This window comes from Grus americana, chromosome 23 (genome assembly GCF_028858705.1).
Source record: "Grus americana isolate bGruAme1 chromosome 23, bGruAme1.mat, whole genome shotgun sequence".
Lineage (NCBI taxonomy): Eukaryota > Metazoa > Chordata > Aves > Gruiformes > Gruidae > Grus > Grus americana.
In genome coordinates, this window is record NC_072874.1 from 4,072,954 (window position 1) to 4,089,982 (window position 17,029).

General features: G+C 60.7%; 1 protein-coding gene across 1 annotated transcript; it reads right to left on the reverse strand.

Annotated features, from left to right (window-relative positions):
• Positions 1-13,906: 13,906 nt before the first annotated feature.
• Positions 13,907-14,437, reverse strand: TRNP1 (TMF1 regulated nuclear protein 1). The gene has a single exon (XM_054802662.1). The coding sequence runs from the start codon at positions 14,435-14,437 to the stop codon at positions 13,907-13,909; it is 531 nt and encodes a 176-aa protein (XP_054658637.1).
• Positions 14,438-17,029: the final 2,592 nt, after the last annotated feature.

Genomic DNA, 17,029 nt, shown 5'->3' on the forward strand with positions numbered 1-17,029 from the left:
TGCGCTCCAGCCCCAGGCTGGGGGGGTCTAATCCAGCCTTTCACCTCCCAGGAAGGGAGGATGAGCTTTCCAGCTTCGCTGAGCACCCCCCCCGGGTGGACACACGTGTGCTGGGACATGCCAGGACACGCGTGTGGGCTGTGTCCTGCTCTGGGACCACACGAGCCCACCAGCTGCACGTGGTGCAGGGCACAGGGAGGAGATGTGGGTCCCCACCGTCCCCTCACCCCGTGTGTCCATCATGGGATGGCACATCAGCACGGCATGGCCCGGTGCCGGGGCTGCCCGGTGCGAGGCTCATGCTGGGTTACGCGTGATGGAGAGGTCGGATCCTGCCTCGCGCCGTCCCCCGTGGCGGTGACCCTGCTGCCAGCATCGGCTCCGTCCCACGAAGCACGGCGGGATGAGGTGAGCCCTGAAAATCCCTTTCCCATCTCTCTGAGCCCAAGCCCAGCAACGCAGCATCGTCTGCACCACCAGCACAGCACCGAAAAATCCCCAAACCTGGAAAGCCGCAGCGGGGCTGGGTTATTTGCTGTCGGTGGGACTATTTGAATTACTCCCCGGCGACTCTGCAGCTTGGGCAGCCCCAGCCAGAGCAGAATGAGACAGCAGGTAATAAATTCCCCTCGCCATGTCCTGTTCTTCAGGTATTTCAAGATTACAGCAACCTTTGTGTCCTGGCCGCTTTCTCCCAGCGCTGGCTCTGTGCGCAGTATGGGAGATTACAGCCATTTAGCGTTATTTATGTACATAACTTTGGGGTTATCAGAAGAGCCTAGGAGAGGGAGATAGCAACGTTAAAATAGCTTTGGGTTATAATGCAATTATACGGCTAAATTGATGGGTTCCTCAAGCGCGTAAGCCCCAGCGAGTGGGAATATTGTGCTCTTTGCTTCACTCGGGATGGGTCAACCATGCAACCATGCGAAGCCAAGTGAGCCTTTTACCTTTTCTATTGACTTTTGGGGGCATGTTACCACCTGCTTTAACAGGCCAGGGTGGTAGGAGGAAACCAACGTGGCTGTTTCCCCGCCCCGGGATCGGTCCCTGCGCGTCCCGGACTCAGCCAGAGCCATGGGTATGGCAGGCTGAGCGCTGCGGTGCCAGGATGGAGGTTTTCTCCCCAAAACCCTCAGCAGCTCTTCTCCGATGGAAATACAGCTTCATCTTGGCTGAAATTTTGGCAGCAAGGGGGGATTTGGGCTAAAATCCAGACAGAGTGGGTGATATGGGTTTGGAGGGTTGTGGCCCCAGGAGCTCCCGGTACAGCCTGGGTTTAAATTTGGGATGTTTCCAGGCTTTGAGCTGACAAGAAGGTCTGTGGTTCGGCAGCCATGCTTCAAACTTTGATTCTCAGATGTAGGAAGGACTCAAAAAGCTTTCAGAAAGAAGGGGAGCGGGGAAAATACAACCTACAACCGATTTCAGAGGGGTTCGAAAGGACAGGCAGGGCTTTTCGGGGTTCGCACCGCAGCAAGCGGCGTCCCAGCAGCTTTGCCGGCAGCTCTCCGACCAGAAGAAAATGGCAGGGACCCGATCCAAAACCCTCACCGGGAATTTTTCCATCTGCCACGCTGGGCTGTAGATCAAACCTCGGGTGACCTGCGGGGCTGACAAAGGGAGAATGGTTTCTTGGGGTTTGTTTAATGTCCCCGGGGCTGGGAAGGGACGTTCCAGGCCTCCGACCTCCCTTTGTTCCCCGGGTTGGGCATTGTAGCGCGGAGCCCCAGCTGCGGGTGTGCTGCCCCGGGCTTTCTGCTTCGTCCTTGGTCGGCCGGATTAAAGCCGTTGGGTCTTGGTGCTCACAAGGATTTGCGGCGGGTTTTAGCTGTTCTCCAGGGTTTTACAGAGGAACGGATGAGGATGCAATGCCAGCATCTCCCTGGCGTGGGGGGGAGCGGAGGGGAGAGGACCATCCCAAAAAAAAAAAGATGGAGCAGGACCCGGTCTCGGCTCTCACACAGCTTGATGTGTCCTACAGCCCCAGTCCAGCGTGGGCAGGACGTGCCGGCCAGGACAGGGGTTCATAGCACCCAAACGTCTCCATCAGGGCTCCCCCCATGCAGGGGAAGGGATGGGTGCAGGAAGAGGGTGCTGGTGCAACCCATCACTGGTGGGTTTCGGTTTCAAGTCTCCGTCCGTCTGTCCTCCCACTGGCACCAGCGAGAACTGAAAGAGGAATTGCCGCAGACAGGCTGGATGTGCTCCGCTGCGGCAAGTCAGTCTGCGGCCGAGCCCCCCCCCCAGCCTGGCAGACCGCAGCCTTCCGAAGCTCCCACACTTTCATTCCCAGCAAAGCCGGGTTACGATTTCACTGCAACCCCCACGGCTCAACCACAGCATCGTCTCCAGCCTTGCCGAGCCCCTGCCCTCTGCCCCTGCCCGCTGCCCCTGCCTGCAGCCCCTGCCCGCTGCCCCTGCCTGCAGCCAGTTGATAGCCGGCATGTGGGAGCTGGCAGAGGCCACAGCTTTTGCTCGAGGTTGTTGTTTTATTCCTCAGAAAGGATTTATCGGAGCAGCCACTGTTCTCCTCTCGGGGCAATAGCGGGGGAGCAGCACGAGGACGCGGCAGGTTCCTGGGGACAAAGGGACACCTGGGACGGGCCGATGGCTTTGCCTGTCGCGAGGTAAAGGGCAGAAAGCAGGCAGGGAAAAAAACCACGGCTCCACGTGGCTGCGGCCGTGGGAGCCCCGCTGGCATCAGCAAAACTTTCCATGGAAATCAGCAGCACTCGGCGATAACGTTTCACCTCTGGGAAACACCGGAGGTGACACATCTTGTCCCCGTGTCCTCCGGTTGCTGTTCGGTCACCCGAGGGACCACAAGCCACCCGTCGCATTGATGGGATGGGTTACTGGTGTTCCGTGCTGGGAATGGGCTTTTATGGGATGCCAAACAGGCACCACCCCGCAGCCGGGATGCGATGCTGGTCCCAGGGGAGCCACGGTCCCGCAGCCATCCCTGCCACCATGGTGCTGCCAGTCCCGGTCCCTGCGCGTCCCTCTGGTGCATATTTTTCTTGGCAGCCCCCAGGCAGGAATGTTTCCCCGCTGCTGAGCGAAAGTGGAGGCAGGAATTGCTGGAATAGCGACAGGCTGAGTAACAGCGCTAACTTTATTCTCCGAAACAAAGGCCAGTGTCCCAGACGCCGAGGGCTGGTCCGGCTCCCGGCGGCGCGGAGGCCAGGGCTGGGGAGCGCGGGCAGAGCCAGAAACACCGCCGCCGCAGGGGCCCCTGCCCCAAATTCCTGCCCTGAAGCCCCCAGCCGTGCCCCGCTCCCACCACAAGCCCGTCTCCTGCTGCCTGCCAGCCAAAAGTGCATTTCTAGGAGCAAAGGGGGGTTGAAAAATAGCACAAAAGGGCTGGGATTTCCCTCGGAGACATGCAAGTAGCTTCCCAGCCCTTCCCAAGGCTCTTCCCTCTGCAGGTGTGTTCCCAGCCCATCTCCTAGGATTTGGGGGGGGCTCTGAGCCCAGTGCGGACACAGGATGGCCCTGTGCACCCTGCATTGACTCTCCCACACTCCCTGCACCCCAAGGTGCTGCGGGACAGGGTGCTGACCTCCCATCCGTCCCTGCTGCCCCCTTCCCTGGGTGATTTCCCGGCTGTGGAGGTGGCTGAGCAGGGGCTGGAGGAGCAGGGTCCCCTCACCAGAACCCCCGAGCTCCATGGGCTGCGACAGCATCGCCCCACCCGGCTCCGAGGAAGGTCCCGAGTCCCCACAGAGCATCCCCAGAGCACGAGGCCAGCTCCGGGCCGGTTGTTTCCCTTCAATAAGAGCACGGCTTTGCATCGGAGCAGGATCCGTCCTCGGTGCCTGGTGCGAGCAGCCTTCCTGCCAGGGCCGGCTTTGGCTGCAGGGCTCGGGGCAAGGCAGCGCTTTCCAAAGCAAATATTTGCCCAGTGAAACAACACGTGGGAAAGAGCAGGGGCGTTTGCTTCCCCGGCTCCGGGCAGAGGTTCCCGGGGAGCCGGACTCAGTCTGGGGGGGGGGGTTCAGCCGTGCCCTGACCTGTCGCTGTGCTGAGCTGCCCAGGTTTTGAACCTCTTTATGCTCTGTGCATTTGCACAAAGAAGCTTTTAATTTGCAGCCCAGCAAAGGGCCGTCGCTCTCGGCTGGCCCCGTAAAACCCCGCTGGGCACCGGGGCAGGAGGGTTCAGGGAGGATCTGGGCTGTCCCAGTGCCTGGCTCCCCCGGGGCTCTGCCCACTGCCCGTGCCGAAGATGCTCAAAGCTCCTGCGGTGTCCAAGGACCCCAAATCTACCCCAAAAATCCTTCCGTAGTTGAGCAATGTTGCGCGGTGGCAGCACCGAGCTGTCACAGCGGGGCATTGCACGGCAGATGCTGTCTGCTCTTCCTCACCGGTGCCATCAGCCCCAAACCACCCCCGGCCCCTCGCCCCCGTGGTGACAACGCTGTGTTTGAGGGGTTCCCATCTACCATTTAGTTTCTCCAGGGTTCACATCCTGAGGCTTTTCCCTGTGGCTGCAGTACCTTAAAGCATCATTTTCTATCGCTTATATAGTGTGACCATCGTGCAGCCCTCAGACCGCAACTGAAGATGGAGAAATCCCTCCTGCCCCGACACCGCCGGGGCAGCAACACGGGCCCGACGCTGCTCCGTCACGGCAGCCATTTCCCAGGCTCGTACGCTGGGAGCGGCGCTCTCCCCATCCGCCCAGTTTTTCTTGGAAACGTGGGAATCGGGGAACGAGCCCGTGCAAAAGGCGAAGGCTGGTGCACCGGCCCCGACCCGCTGGGGCACCCGGCAGCAGCAGGCACCCTGCGACCACTCGCAGACGGTTCTTCTGCTCGCACCTTGGCAGAGAGTGGCTGACCCCCGAGCATCAAGGGTCAGCACTAATTGGATATTAGGAGCACAGAAAGCCCCAGGGTGAGGCCAGGTTAATGACCTGGCTGCTCCCAGCCAAGACACCAATGCCTGGTGTGAGCTCTTCCTCCTCCTCCTCCTCCTCCTCCTCCTTTCCAGCAGTAATGTAAAGGTGTCAGCCCTGCCCGTGGTCCCTCTGGTTTTTAAATCACTGTGTGCTTTATTGCAACGAGTCCCTTCGCCTGTGCGTGGGGAGCTCCCGGCGTGGCTGGCAGCTGCCTAAAACCTGGGGGGGGAAAACCCACCTCCCCGACACACTGCAGCCCCCCCGTCCCGCTGCAGCCGGGCAGCTTTGAGCCATGTCTTGGGACTGTCCCCATGGATTATGGTATGTCCCAAGAACGTTGACACCGTCGTGTCCTGCTGGGGTGGATGGAGGCTGCTGGGGCCCCACCGGGTGCCCGTGCGAGCCAGGGCTTCCCCAGGGTTTCTCCATAACGGGAGCTGCTCCCGGCCCCTCTTCCCTCCTGCTCCTCTCCATAAGAGGCGAGGCGACGGGGAGAGCCGAGAGGAGCCTGCGCTTGGCTTCCCTCCGTGGATTCCTTTCCTGCCTGTCACAGACTGATATAGTCCCCGGCGTCAGCCCGGCCGCGCGTCAGCAGTGTCGGGGCCAGCGGGCGGGCGTTGGGCTGATGCACCCCAGGGATGTCGCTGGGTCTCGGTGCCGCGTGGTGCCCGGGGGGTCCCGCGCTGGGCGGTGGGCTCGGTGCCCTGCTCGGGGGGTTATTTCCACCAGAAGAGGCTGGGTGTCCTGGTGTGAGCCATCCCACGGCACGGGGATGAGCTCACTGGCGCTGCGGGTCCGCCACACCTGCAGGTGTGGGAGAGGGAAGAGAAAGAAGGGGACATGGCAAAGCCACTCAGCTCCGCCATCGCACATTCACAGGGCTCCGGGAGCTCGGTCCTGCACAGGAGTTGGGCAGCAGGACCAGCACCGTGCGCCCCTGCGCTGGGATCTCTCGAGCCCTAAAACCCACCCCATTTCTAGCTCTGCTAAATGAGCTTGGCTGATTGAATGAATCCACCTTCAAACAACAGAGGGTTGGAAAAAAATCAGGTTTTTTTTCCTTAAATCCCCACCTCCCAAAGTCAGGGCAGCGTGCCAGCCCTGGCTCGGGGATGCTGAGGTCAGGGTGCTACCCGTTTCGCAGACATGCAGCAGCACGGGGGGAAGGTGCCACGCATGGGAACCGGGACGTAAAGCCATCTTGCAGGTGAAAATCCGGAGCTGCCTCTGCTCCCCCACCTCTGGAAAGGGAACCCCAAAACCTCAAACTCATTATTTTTGAGATTTGGGGGTTATGGCACTGAAATTTTAGGAGATCCTCAGGGACACCCTGGCGTGCAGAGCCCAGGGACCTCCGGGTCCTCCCGGGGGAGGCAGAAGGCGAGGTGAGGGGGGGGCTGCAAGCAATAACTGGTGCTTTTGGCAATTAATCTCTGTAAACCCCTTAATGAACCGTGATCAGGTTACAGGTCTCCCGTCACATCGGATTGCTGAGGATTAGCGCGGACAGCCGAGCAAAACATGCAGGGGAGGGCTTGTCTCCCTTAGTGTACGTCCCTGCTGCAGGGTGGGGTGTTGGGTTTTTTATGTGTGTATATATATATATATATAAAAAAAATAAAATATATTAAAAAACATATATGAAGGGTTGCAGGGGGGGATCTGTTTCCACCTCCCTCAGCCCTGCCGTGCACAACACGGGAGAGCGAGCAAGGCAAAACCGCGCGCATGCACCTTGCCCTTTGCTGTACACGTTACGTGCTATTTTGGGGTGCAGTCCTCTCTCCATCACCCTTCCCAGGGCTTGCTGCGGATTTGGCTGCCGTGGGCGTAGGGAAACCCCGGTGCTGTAGAGAAGGGGCTTGCGCAGGTCTCGGGGTGCTCGGGATCAGCTCCTGGGAGGAGTGGGAGGATAACACCTCTCCGTCGCAGACACAGCCCTTGGAGAAGATGCCGGATCCTGCCCAGAAGCGCCGAAGCCGGTAACATAAAGCACCTGTGGGCTTTGGGAAGGAGCCGGCTGCGGCGCAGACGGAGGCGTGTGATCGGATTAGGGCAGCCGGGCTGAAAATAGAGACGCCGTTCTGCGATGGGAGGCTCGCAGAGCGCTTCAGCCAAGCCCGGGACAGAGGGGAGATGCAGAGATATTTGAACCCTGGAAAATCACAGCTTGGACAGTTCAGGCTGTTGCCCAACAGCCTCCTCCAGCTCGGCCTTCCTGGAAGGAGAAAAGCCATGAGAAACCACAGCCCCAAGCCTGCATGTAGCAGGGTTTACCCCATTTTCCTTAAAAAAAGGGTTCAAATGCCTGGAGAAAACCTTTCTCAATACCCAGACATTTGGAAGGGGTGTGGGGAGGGGAATGGGGCTGAATAAGTCACTTTCTGCTGCTCTTCTCCACCCAGGAGCAGAAGGTCTGCGAAGGGGATGCCACAGGGCATCCGTGCCAAGGAGGAGGGGGGGGCACCACAGCTGAGCTTCATCCCAGATCTGCCAAGGAATGGGGTGCATGGGGCAGGACCCCAAAAGAGGGGTTATATCAGCCTCCTCCTGGGGGACCCACCAAGTTCAGATGGACCCCATGGCATGGCTTCGCACCCTGCTCCAAAGCTACCCAACTCTGCAGCACCCCCGACCCATCTCTGGCTGCATTTTGCTGCCAGGGCTGCTCCTGCCTGCGCTGAGCTGGGGACGCCGGGCACTGTCCTGCCCATGCCACACACTGCTGCTCGTCCCCTGGCGCTGAGACAGGGGATTCGCCCAGGACCCCAATCCATGTGGGGCTGCCATGGTCAAAATCACCCAGGACAAGAGCAGGGGAAGACATACGATGTGGCCGTGACCGTACCGGCGTGGGTACGGGGACTCCGCAAGCTGGGCATCGGGAGTAAGCCGGGCAGGAATTAGGCACATTAACTCTCAGGGCAAAACAAACCGATTGCTAAGGTTTAACCAGATCAGTGACTTAAAGAGCTTTAGCGGGGAAGAGAAAACTGGACCAAGACGCGCTTAGCATAGTAAAGTGAGCGCAGGGGCAGGGCAGCCCTGAGACTCCCGGCTCCGGAGACCTGGAAGCCCACCAGAGCCAGGGCAAGACCCTGGATGGGGACATGGGGTCAGGCTGCGCCGGGCTGGGGGTGCTGGGCTGGGGGGGATGGAGTGTGGGGACAAGGGTGCCCACCTTTGTCACCCAAATGGCCCTGGGCAGCATCCTCCACATCCACCAGTCTTCACCCAGGGGATGGGGTGGCTGCAAATCCCACGCTGACCCCCTGTCCCTCGGGCCTGGGGTGGGGGGGCGTGTTGCAGACTGTCAATGGGGGGGAGCGGGCAGGCATGGGGTGACCGAACGGAAAAGAGGGGATTTATCGGCATTTCTCAGCACGTCTGAACCGAGGGTTGAAGCACAAGAGTGCCTGTCCCGGGGGCTGATGGGGGGAAGATGAGAATACCCATGAGCTCAGAAGGAGCCAAAACCATGCCCAGATGTGTTTCCATCCCCGGTGCAGTGACCTCCAGCCCCCCCAAAAGCTGGGGGGGAGCCCAGGCTGGGCTCAGCTGCCCAAAGGGGCAAATCAGGGGCCAGAGGGGCAATTCCCACCCTCAGTGGCTACGGGGGTGAGGCCAGGCTCGACTGGGGGCCCCAGCGTGGGGACACACACACACACACCCCCCCCCGATGCCGGGGCTGGAGGGGGCTCCCCGGTTCCGTCTGCCCGGTGTCCCGCGGCACCGCGGAGCTGCGGCGCTGGGCTGCGGCAGGAGGCTCCTGCAGTGCCCTCTTGCGACGCCGTCCCGGAGAGGCTCCGGGCCTCCTCGGTGGCTTCCCAGTCCCTGGGACCTGGCCTGGGGACCTTCAGGGTGGTAGCCCTGTCCCCCCATCCCCATCGCTCTTGCCCCGTCCCTTTCCGACCCCCTCCATTACTCTCACCCTGTCCCTTTTCCCCTCCTCCATCACTCTCCCACGAGCCCTGTCCCCCCTCCATCACTCCCCCACGAGCCCTGTCCCCCCTCCATCACTCCCCCATCATCCCAGTCCCCCCTCCATCACTCCCCCATCATCCCAGTCCCCCCTCCATCACTCCCCCATCATCCCAGTCCCCCCTCCATCACTCCCCCATCATCCCAGTCCCCCCTCCATCACTCCCCCACCAGCCCTGTCCCCCCTCCATCACTCCCCCATCATCCCAGTCCCCCCTCCATCACTCCCCCACCAGCCCTGTCCCCCCTCCATCACTCCCCCATCATCCCAGTCCCCCCTCCATCACTCCCCCACCAGCCCTGTCCCCCCTCCATCACTCCCCCATCATCCCAGTCCCCCCTCCATCACTCCCCCACCAGCCCTGTCCCCCCCTCCATCACTACCCCACCAGCCCTGTCCCCCCCTCCATCACTCCCCACCAGCCCTGTCCCCCCCTCCATCACTCCCCACCAGCCCTGTCCCCCCTCCATCACTCCCCCATCATCCCTGTCCCCCCCTCCATCACTCTCACACCAGCCTCTCAGAGGCATTTCAGCTCTGGGGAGTTTCTGTCCCTGCCCATGGGTGCCTGTGCCCCTGCCACCCTCCCTGGCACTGGTCTCACGCCAACACACTTCATTGGGACTAGCCCGATGGAATTAACAGCAGAAAGGAGAGAAGCTGGGCTTAGGTATTAACATACCACATTAATTTTATTTTTCCCAGAAAGTCTGTAACAAAATAATCTCATAAAACCAACAAGTGTTGGCGTTATTTATGTAACATTACTGCTGGCAGGAGGGCAGGAAGGCGAGCGGGGTTATGTAAAGCCCTCTGCTCCCGGGGCAGGGGATGCTCCCGAAGGCAGGGGATGCTCCCGAAGGCAGGGGATGCTCCCGAAGGCAGGCAGCGAAGGATCAGGCTTCTGCCCCATGTTTTCCCTCTGACCCTGTGCTGGAGATGCTCTGGGTTTTCTCCCCCCAGACTTGCCCCAAATGGGCCCAGGACCCTCCAGCAGCATTTGGCTGCTGTCCCCATTGTGCTTGAGCAGCCCGGTGACAGTGTCAGCCAGAGCTTTCTGGGGGTGGGCTCCAGTGCTGTACGGGGCACAGGGGGTTCATGGGCCAGGTCACCCACAAAACCAAACCAGGATGGTCCCCAGATGGTGTTGTGGGAGGCTCCTGGCCGGTGGCCGGACCAGAGAGTGAACCTGGATGCACGGGTGCCAGCACAGCCACGTCCGTGGCGTAGGGATGGGACTTGCTGCACCCCGCAGCGCAGCTTCGGGAGGCCCCGGTGGGCTGGGGACCGGTAGTGTCTTGCAGGAGCTGCTGCAGAAGTCACTGGATGAGGATTTACCTGCAGAGATGTTGCCCAAACCCACAGTCCAGGGACTTGTGCGGATGCAGGAGGTGATGGCTGCTCGGGGCTGGAGGCTGCAGTGGCTGCTCCCACGCAGCAGAGGCAATCCCAAATGTCATCCTGGCCATGAGCAGTCACCGTGAAATGGGACTCTGGGGTTACTTTTTATTTTCTTTTTATTCTTTTTCCCAAAACAGGTACAGCGCCTCTCTCCAGCATCAGCCTGGGGAGCTGCAGCTACTCCTCCACTCCCAAAGCTCTCGGATGCGGCCGCAACCACCCTCCCCACCACCCCACGCAGTTTAACTGCACTCACTGCTCTTCCTGCCAAAGGAGGGGGGACATGACATCCACCCCCCTGCCCCCGGAGACAGAGGGGACCCCAACTGCCTTTCCCCATCCTTTGAAATCCCGAGTGTGGCGTTCCCTGGGCACCCGGAGCAGACAGGTATCCTTATTTCAGCTCAACGTGCACCCATTGCAGGGTGGAGCTGTGAGGACACCTGGGATCTCCTCCGTGCCCTTCCACCCAACCTCCCGTCCTCGCTAACTGCATCGGCCTCCCCGTCTGGTGGGAAAATGGGAATAAGCATTTGAATTGTAAGGGATGTCATGTTCCAGCTAAAGATGCTGCAGGAACACAAAGTGTGATGAGACCGTAACTCTACCAAGACCAAAAGGTGGGGAAGAACCGTCGCATCAAAAGATTTTGAATGATTTTTGGTCTTACTGGTTTAATGGAGTTGACTTTTTTTTTTTTTAATGGTCTTTCCCTGCAATTCCTTTAAGCAGGTTCTGCTCTAATCAGGTCAAAAGCTGATTTGCAAATAATCACCAGGGAGGGAAAAATACTGAGGGATTTAAACCCAAGCTGTGCATTTCATACTATTAATTGAAAGCCTGGGAGAGATAACATGTCCCTTCTCCTGGCTGAGACCTGTAAGCTGCTATTAGCAGCAAATTCCCTGCCCGGCTCAGGGAATCACCTCCTGGTTGGGATTACAGCTCTGCACGCATGGGAAAACCTCCAGCAGGCAGCGATTTAGTGAAAGGGCAGAAATTAGGGAGCATCGAGGAGATACGGGGTGTCAGAGAATCTGTGGGCACAGCACAGAGTAGCACAAAACCAAAAAGAATTGTCTGAAAACAGGGATTAATAGGAGAAAGACACATCCCCCTCAGCATATGACCGTGAAGTCACGCTGGCAGCTCAAATATTTCTCTGCCACCCATTTTCTGCACGCATTCATGTGCTTGTTGCACCCGATTTGTGACCTTATACCAATTTTTCAGGACAGACTATGTCCATACGTGTGTGTATATACATGTACATCTGCGGTGCCTGGCAAAGACCCCAGACACCCGCGTTGGCACTCTGCTCCAGGCAGCTCCTAACACATTTTCCACATCCCCGCACACCCAGAGGAGGGAAGAGGTCAATAATCAGAGAAATCCACTCTGGTATTAATTACACACCATTACCGGGGCTTATTTGCTAATCCCCATTCTAATCACCCTCTTGGTTATATTTCAGCCAGCACCTAAGGACACCGCATGTAACGAATAAAATATATCAAACTTTACTTCTGCTCGCGCCCCGCTGCGGAGCACAGGCAGCACGGTGCAGGCAGCACCGTACAGGCAGGAGTCCGGCAGCAGCAGCACCAGCCGGCACAGAGGCGAGAAGCGAGGATTACACAACAGACCTGCTGTCTCACACCAAGGTAATCGCGGCACATTCATGAGTCAGTGAAATCCCCCCCACCCCAGCCCAAATCAAGTGGAATTTTTTAATTAAAAATAAATATGTAAGGGGGTAAAGTGGTTTTTCAGCAGGAGGGAGGGATTCATGCAGCCTCCGGGGAAAGCCACTGCGAAAGCTTGGCGCAGCAAAGCGAGACCCCGTTTTGGTGGCTCGGGCACGGGATATCGTTAGCCCGGGGATGGCGAACGCTGCGGCTGCGCGCGGCGAAGGAGCGGGCTCGCGAAGGGCTTTGCCGGCTGAAGCACTGCAGCTCCCAGTGGGAAGGGCTGATGCTGTCGGGTTCGAGCCCTCCATCCTGAGGCCGGCTCAGGGCTGGTGGGGCAGAGATGGGGACAACGATGCCGGGGCCCCGTGCAAGCCTTCTGCCCGGAGAGGGATGCTTTGTCCTGAGCCCACCTCCGCCTCCATGTGCCTTTTTGCCCCTCCGGAGCCCACAGCGACAGGTTCTGCTGCAGGGTGACATTGAGGGTGCTCAAGGACTCTTGGCGGAAGCACAGGGAGGCTGCAAGTGTCACCTGCCTTGTCAGTCATCAAAGCAGTCCCAAAAATCCAGCTTGGTGGGAGGCAAACAGTGCCGGTGCCATCGCAAGGACCAGTCCTCTTCTGCTCTCTGCCCCCGCAGGGGTGCACAGTCCAGAGCCGAAATCACTGTCCAGGGATGGTGGAAGTGGGGCGACCCTGAGCCCACTTGATCCCCACTGAGGCTTGCACGGGGGCACGGGAAGGCTGCACCCAAGCCCCAGCGTGAGGCACGTTCCCACCAGTGTCCTGCCGGCCCAGGGTCTTGGGGACCCCGGGGGGGGCAGTGGGGCTCAGACAGGGAAGGGGCCCTGCCCCATAGTGGCTACCCTGAACCTGCTGCCTTTGGGGGGGGAGGTGACCCCAGACCAGGCTGGGGGTGCTGATAGCAGGTTCCTCTATAAACACCCCCAGACCTGGCAAGATCCTCCATGGACCCCAGACTCTGCAGGGTCTCCTAACCCCATGGGGGTTCCCAGACCCTGCTGGGCCCCCCAACCTCACTGCACACCCCTGGACCCCTGACCCTGCAGGGTCCCTCAAGCACCCCAAACCCCCAGTGTCCCCCAGGGACACCTCCACCCAGACTCCTCAGGGTACCCCAAGGTCCCCAGACCCTGCTGGGTCCCCTGGAGTGCCCCAATCCCACAGGGTCCCCTAGGGAACCCCAAACACCCCAGACCCCACAGGGTCTCCCCCACCAGACCCCTCAGGCCACCACTGAGGTCCCCAGACCCTGCTGGGTTCCCCTACCCCATAGGGTCCCCCAGACCCTGCAGGGTCTCAATCCATCAGACTCCTCAGTCAACCCCCAAGTTCCCCAGACCCCACTGGGTCCCCCAGACCCCCCCATGCCCTACAAGGATCCCCCTGGGACCCCCAAACCCTCCTGACTCGCTGGGTCCCAGCCCATCAGATTCCTCAGGCCACCTCCAAGGTCCCCAGACCCTGCTGGGTCCCCCCACCCCATAGGAGCCCCCAGACCCCCCCCCCACCCTGCAGAATCCTCCTGGAACCCCCAAACCCACCCGAGCCACTGGGTCCTGGCCCATCAGACTCCCCAGGGCCCCCTCAGGGTCCCCAGATCCTGCTGGGTCCCCCCACGCCATGGGGTCTCCAAGACCCCCCACACCCACCAAGGTCCCCCCAAAACTCCAAAACCCACAGGGCCCCCTGGGAACCCCCAAACCCTCCCTACTCATCGGGTCCCTACCCACCAAGCTCCCCAGGACCCCCTCCTGGACCCCAGACCCCGCTGAGTCCCCCCCATCCCATAGGGTCCCCCAAACCCTGCAGGTTCCCAACCCATCCGACTCCCCAGGATCCCCTCAAGGACCCCAGACCCCACCACCCCCACAGGCTCCCCAAACCCCCCCACCCCACCCCCTCCCATTCCTCAGGCGGGGCTGCGGGGTGCGGCGGGCAGGCGGCGGGCAGCAGCGGCCGGGGCAGCGGTGCCGCGGGGGCGGGCGGGGGCCCAGGGGACGCAGCTGCGGAGGGCGCGGGCGGCGGCCAGGAGAGCGGCGGGACGGGGACGGGGGCGGCGGCGGAGCCCCTTCTGTAACCGCTGGCTCTGCGCCGCCAGCGCCAGCTGGGCCTGGGCCACACCGGCTCCCAGGCGGCCCAGGGCCTCGGCGCGGGCGGCCAGGCGGAGCTCGGCGTGCCGCAGGGCGCAGTGAACCTGCCGGACACGGCCCTCCAGCTCCGCCGCCGCCCGACGGCGACCCTCCGCCGCTACTAGCCGCCGCCTCGCCGCCGCCAGCTCCACCGATCCGGGGCTGCTGCTGCTGCTGTTGTTGCTGCTGTTGTTGTTGCTGCCGGTGCCGCCGGTGGTGGTGGTGGTGGTGCCGGTGTTGGTACCGCCGCGATCGGGGCGCTGCTCGTCGCCCTCAGTCGGACCTGGATCCGCCGCTGCCGCCGCCGCCATGGGAACGGGAACGGGAGCGGGGTAGCGGCACGGCGAGGATATATAGCCCGGGGGCGGCGCCGGCTCTGTGCGGCTCGGCCCCGCCGGGGGCGGCTCCGGCACCGGCACCGGGCGGGGGGGGGACGGACGCGACCCCGGCCCGGTGCGGTACGGCACGGCACGGCACAGCACAGCCCTGGCGAGGGATGCTCGGTATTGTCCGGTACGGCACCGTCACGGATCCGGGCTCGATACTGGCCCCGGGGTCGGTACGGCTCGGTACAGCACCGTCCTCGGGCTCGGTATGGCTCGGTACGGCACGGCACCGGTATTGACACCGGCACGGCCCCGGGCTCGGTATGGCCCGGTATGACACCGGCCCGGTGGCGTTTGTGGTTCGTGGTGCTGGAAAACTGCCCTCCCTTGGGGGGGTGTCGCTGGGAAATGCGGACCTGGGGGGGCAGGTGTCACTGGAAAAGGCTGGGAGGGTTACTGGGGGGTCACTGGGAAGGGCTGGACTGGGAGGGGGTTACTGGGAAGGGCTATTGGAGAGGTTATTGGGAAAGGCTTAGGCTGGGGAGGGTTACTGGGAAAGGCTGGACTGGGGTAGTGGGGAGATTTACTGGTAAGTGTTAGGGGGAAAGGCTGGACTGGGACGGGTTACTGGAATGGCTGGTTTCGTAACTACAGCCCCTGGGAGAAGCAGCTCAAGAAGCTCCTGGTGCTGGTTGGGGGATGCTGGTGCCCCAGCCCACAGCCTGGGGCAGGGAAAGGGCAGGAGGCAGCCCCCATCCCCCCCCCCCGGCACTGTGGCTGGGGTGTCCCAGCCTTGGGGTGCAGGGTGTGTGGCACCAGGACAGCGTGTCCTTGGTTGCGTGACTGTCACGGCAACATCGCTCCAACGTAATTATCATTTAAGACGGTGTTAACAGAGCTGAGAGTGGGCTGAGACGGCACGGGGAGGGGGCTGGCGTGGGAGGGTGCCGCTGCCACCTTGCTCCCCCCAAGGAGCCTGCTTTTTGGGTTTCCTCCTGCCAGGATGCCACGCTCAGCAGCTGCATCTTCACATAGGGGCGTGGGATAAAGCCTGCTTGTGTTTCGCAGCAGAGCAGCAGAGAGGATAAAAGAGTTCACAGAAAACAGGTGCCAAGGTCTCATCTGACCCCCAGACAGGAGAAAAAGCCTAAGCTGGGGTGGTTTTTTTTTAGCTGAAATCTGTTTCAGGCAGAGCCGCGTCCAGGCCTGCGGTGGATGTCACCCCCACCCTACGTGGGCTGGTGGCAGCTTTGCTTTCCTTACCTTAGAGGGAAAAAAAAAACCAAAACCCCACCATCCCTTGTGCTTTGCGTCGCATTCCTGCTCTTGCCAGTGCTGCCACACGTCTGCCAGACACCGGAGCAGCGTCAGAGGCTGCTGCGTCAGTGCTCCCGGCCCCCGCTGCCTGCTCATCCCTTCCCTGCCTGTCCACCGACTCCCACTGCATCACTGTTGCCCGGTGTCGGAGACACAGCCGTGACATTTGCTTAAGCTCTGCAGGCTGCATTTCAGGCTGTAGGAAAGCTGAAGTCCAGGCTGAGCCATCTTCATGTATCCGATGTACATGCTGCTCTAAAATGGGGTTTGGGGATTTGAGGGGTGCTGCTCCATCGTAGGTTCAAGGTCAAAGCTCTGCTCTTGCTCCCTCTGCCTCCGACCCAAAGAAACTGTGGGGACAGGCAGGTATTCTATAAATAGAACATCCTCCTCTGATTTTTTTTGCTCTGCTTTGGTGGAACCTGGACTCCCAAGGGTACCCCCAAAGGGGGAAAGGTCCAGGGTCTGTCTTGCAGTGAGCTTCCCCCATTCCCCCAAAGTGAAACCTCAGAATCGCTGAGGTTAGAGGGACCTCTGGAGGTGCCTGCTCCATCAGTCACCTGCTCATAAAATAATTGCTTTTTTGGGTCACTCCCCAGGTCTGTGCTGCTCATCGCCTTCCCAGCTCCAGTCCCTGGTCCAGGGTGAGAAAAGGAAATGGAAATGGGGAACAGCTGTGCCTGGACATGAGTTTAAGAAGTAAGAAGGGGCCAGATGGGCTGGGGACATTGGCCAGTGAGGCTGAAGGTGTCACTCACACACACACACACACACACACACACACACCCAGCAGCTGTGTGTCCCCAGACTGTCCCAGCCGGCCATAGCACGTCCCAGTAGATGAGCAGACAGAGGCTGGTAAAGACAAATAATAGAAAAATACAAGAAATGCCCCTGCCCCTTAGGATAAGTCACTGCCTGAGTCCCAGAAACCCTCCCGCGCTGCTGCGGGATCTCTGCCTGGGCTGACGAGCTATTAATGATTTAGCAGAGGAGTCTGAAATTAGCAGCACTCAGAATAAACCTCTTTGATGCAAAAGCCCGGTTGAGAGCGTTGTTCTCCCTTCCCCGGCAGCGACCCTCCGCACCTCGCAGCCGTATGCGGAGGCACCAACCGCTGGGATGGGGCACCGTGCTGCATCCCGCAGCCAGCCCGGTGCCGGTCCCCGGTATTTCCCCGGGGATGCTGGCAGCCCGCCGCACTGCCCTGGGGTAGGGCAGCTGGAGAACGTAGCCAAGGGCTGTGCACTGGCCTCTTAT

Bases quoted from the DNA above. Each gene is read 5' to 3' on its own strand.
- TRNP1 (XM_054802662.1), bottom strand. From the start codon at position 14,437: ATGGCGGCGGCGGCAGCGGCGGATCCAGGTCCGACTGAGGGCGACGAG.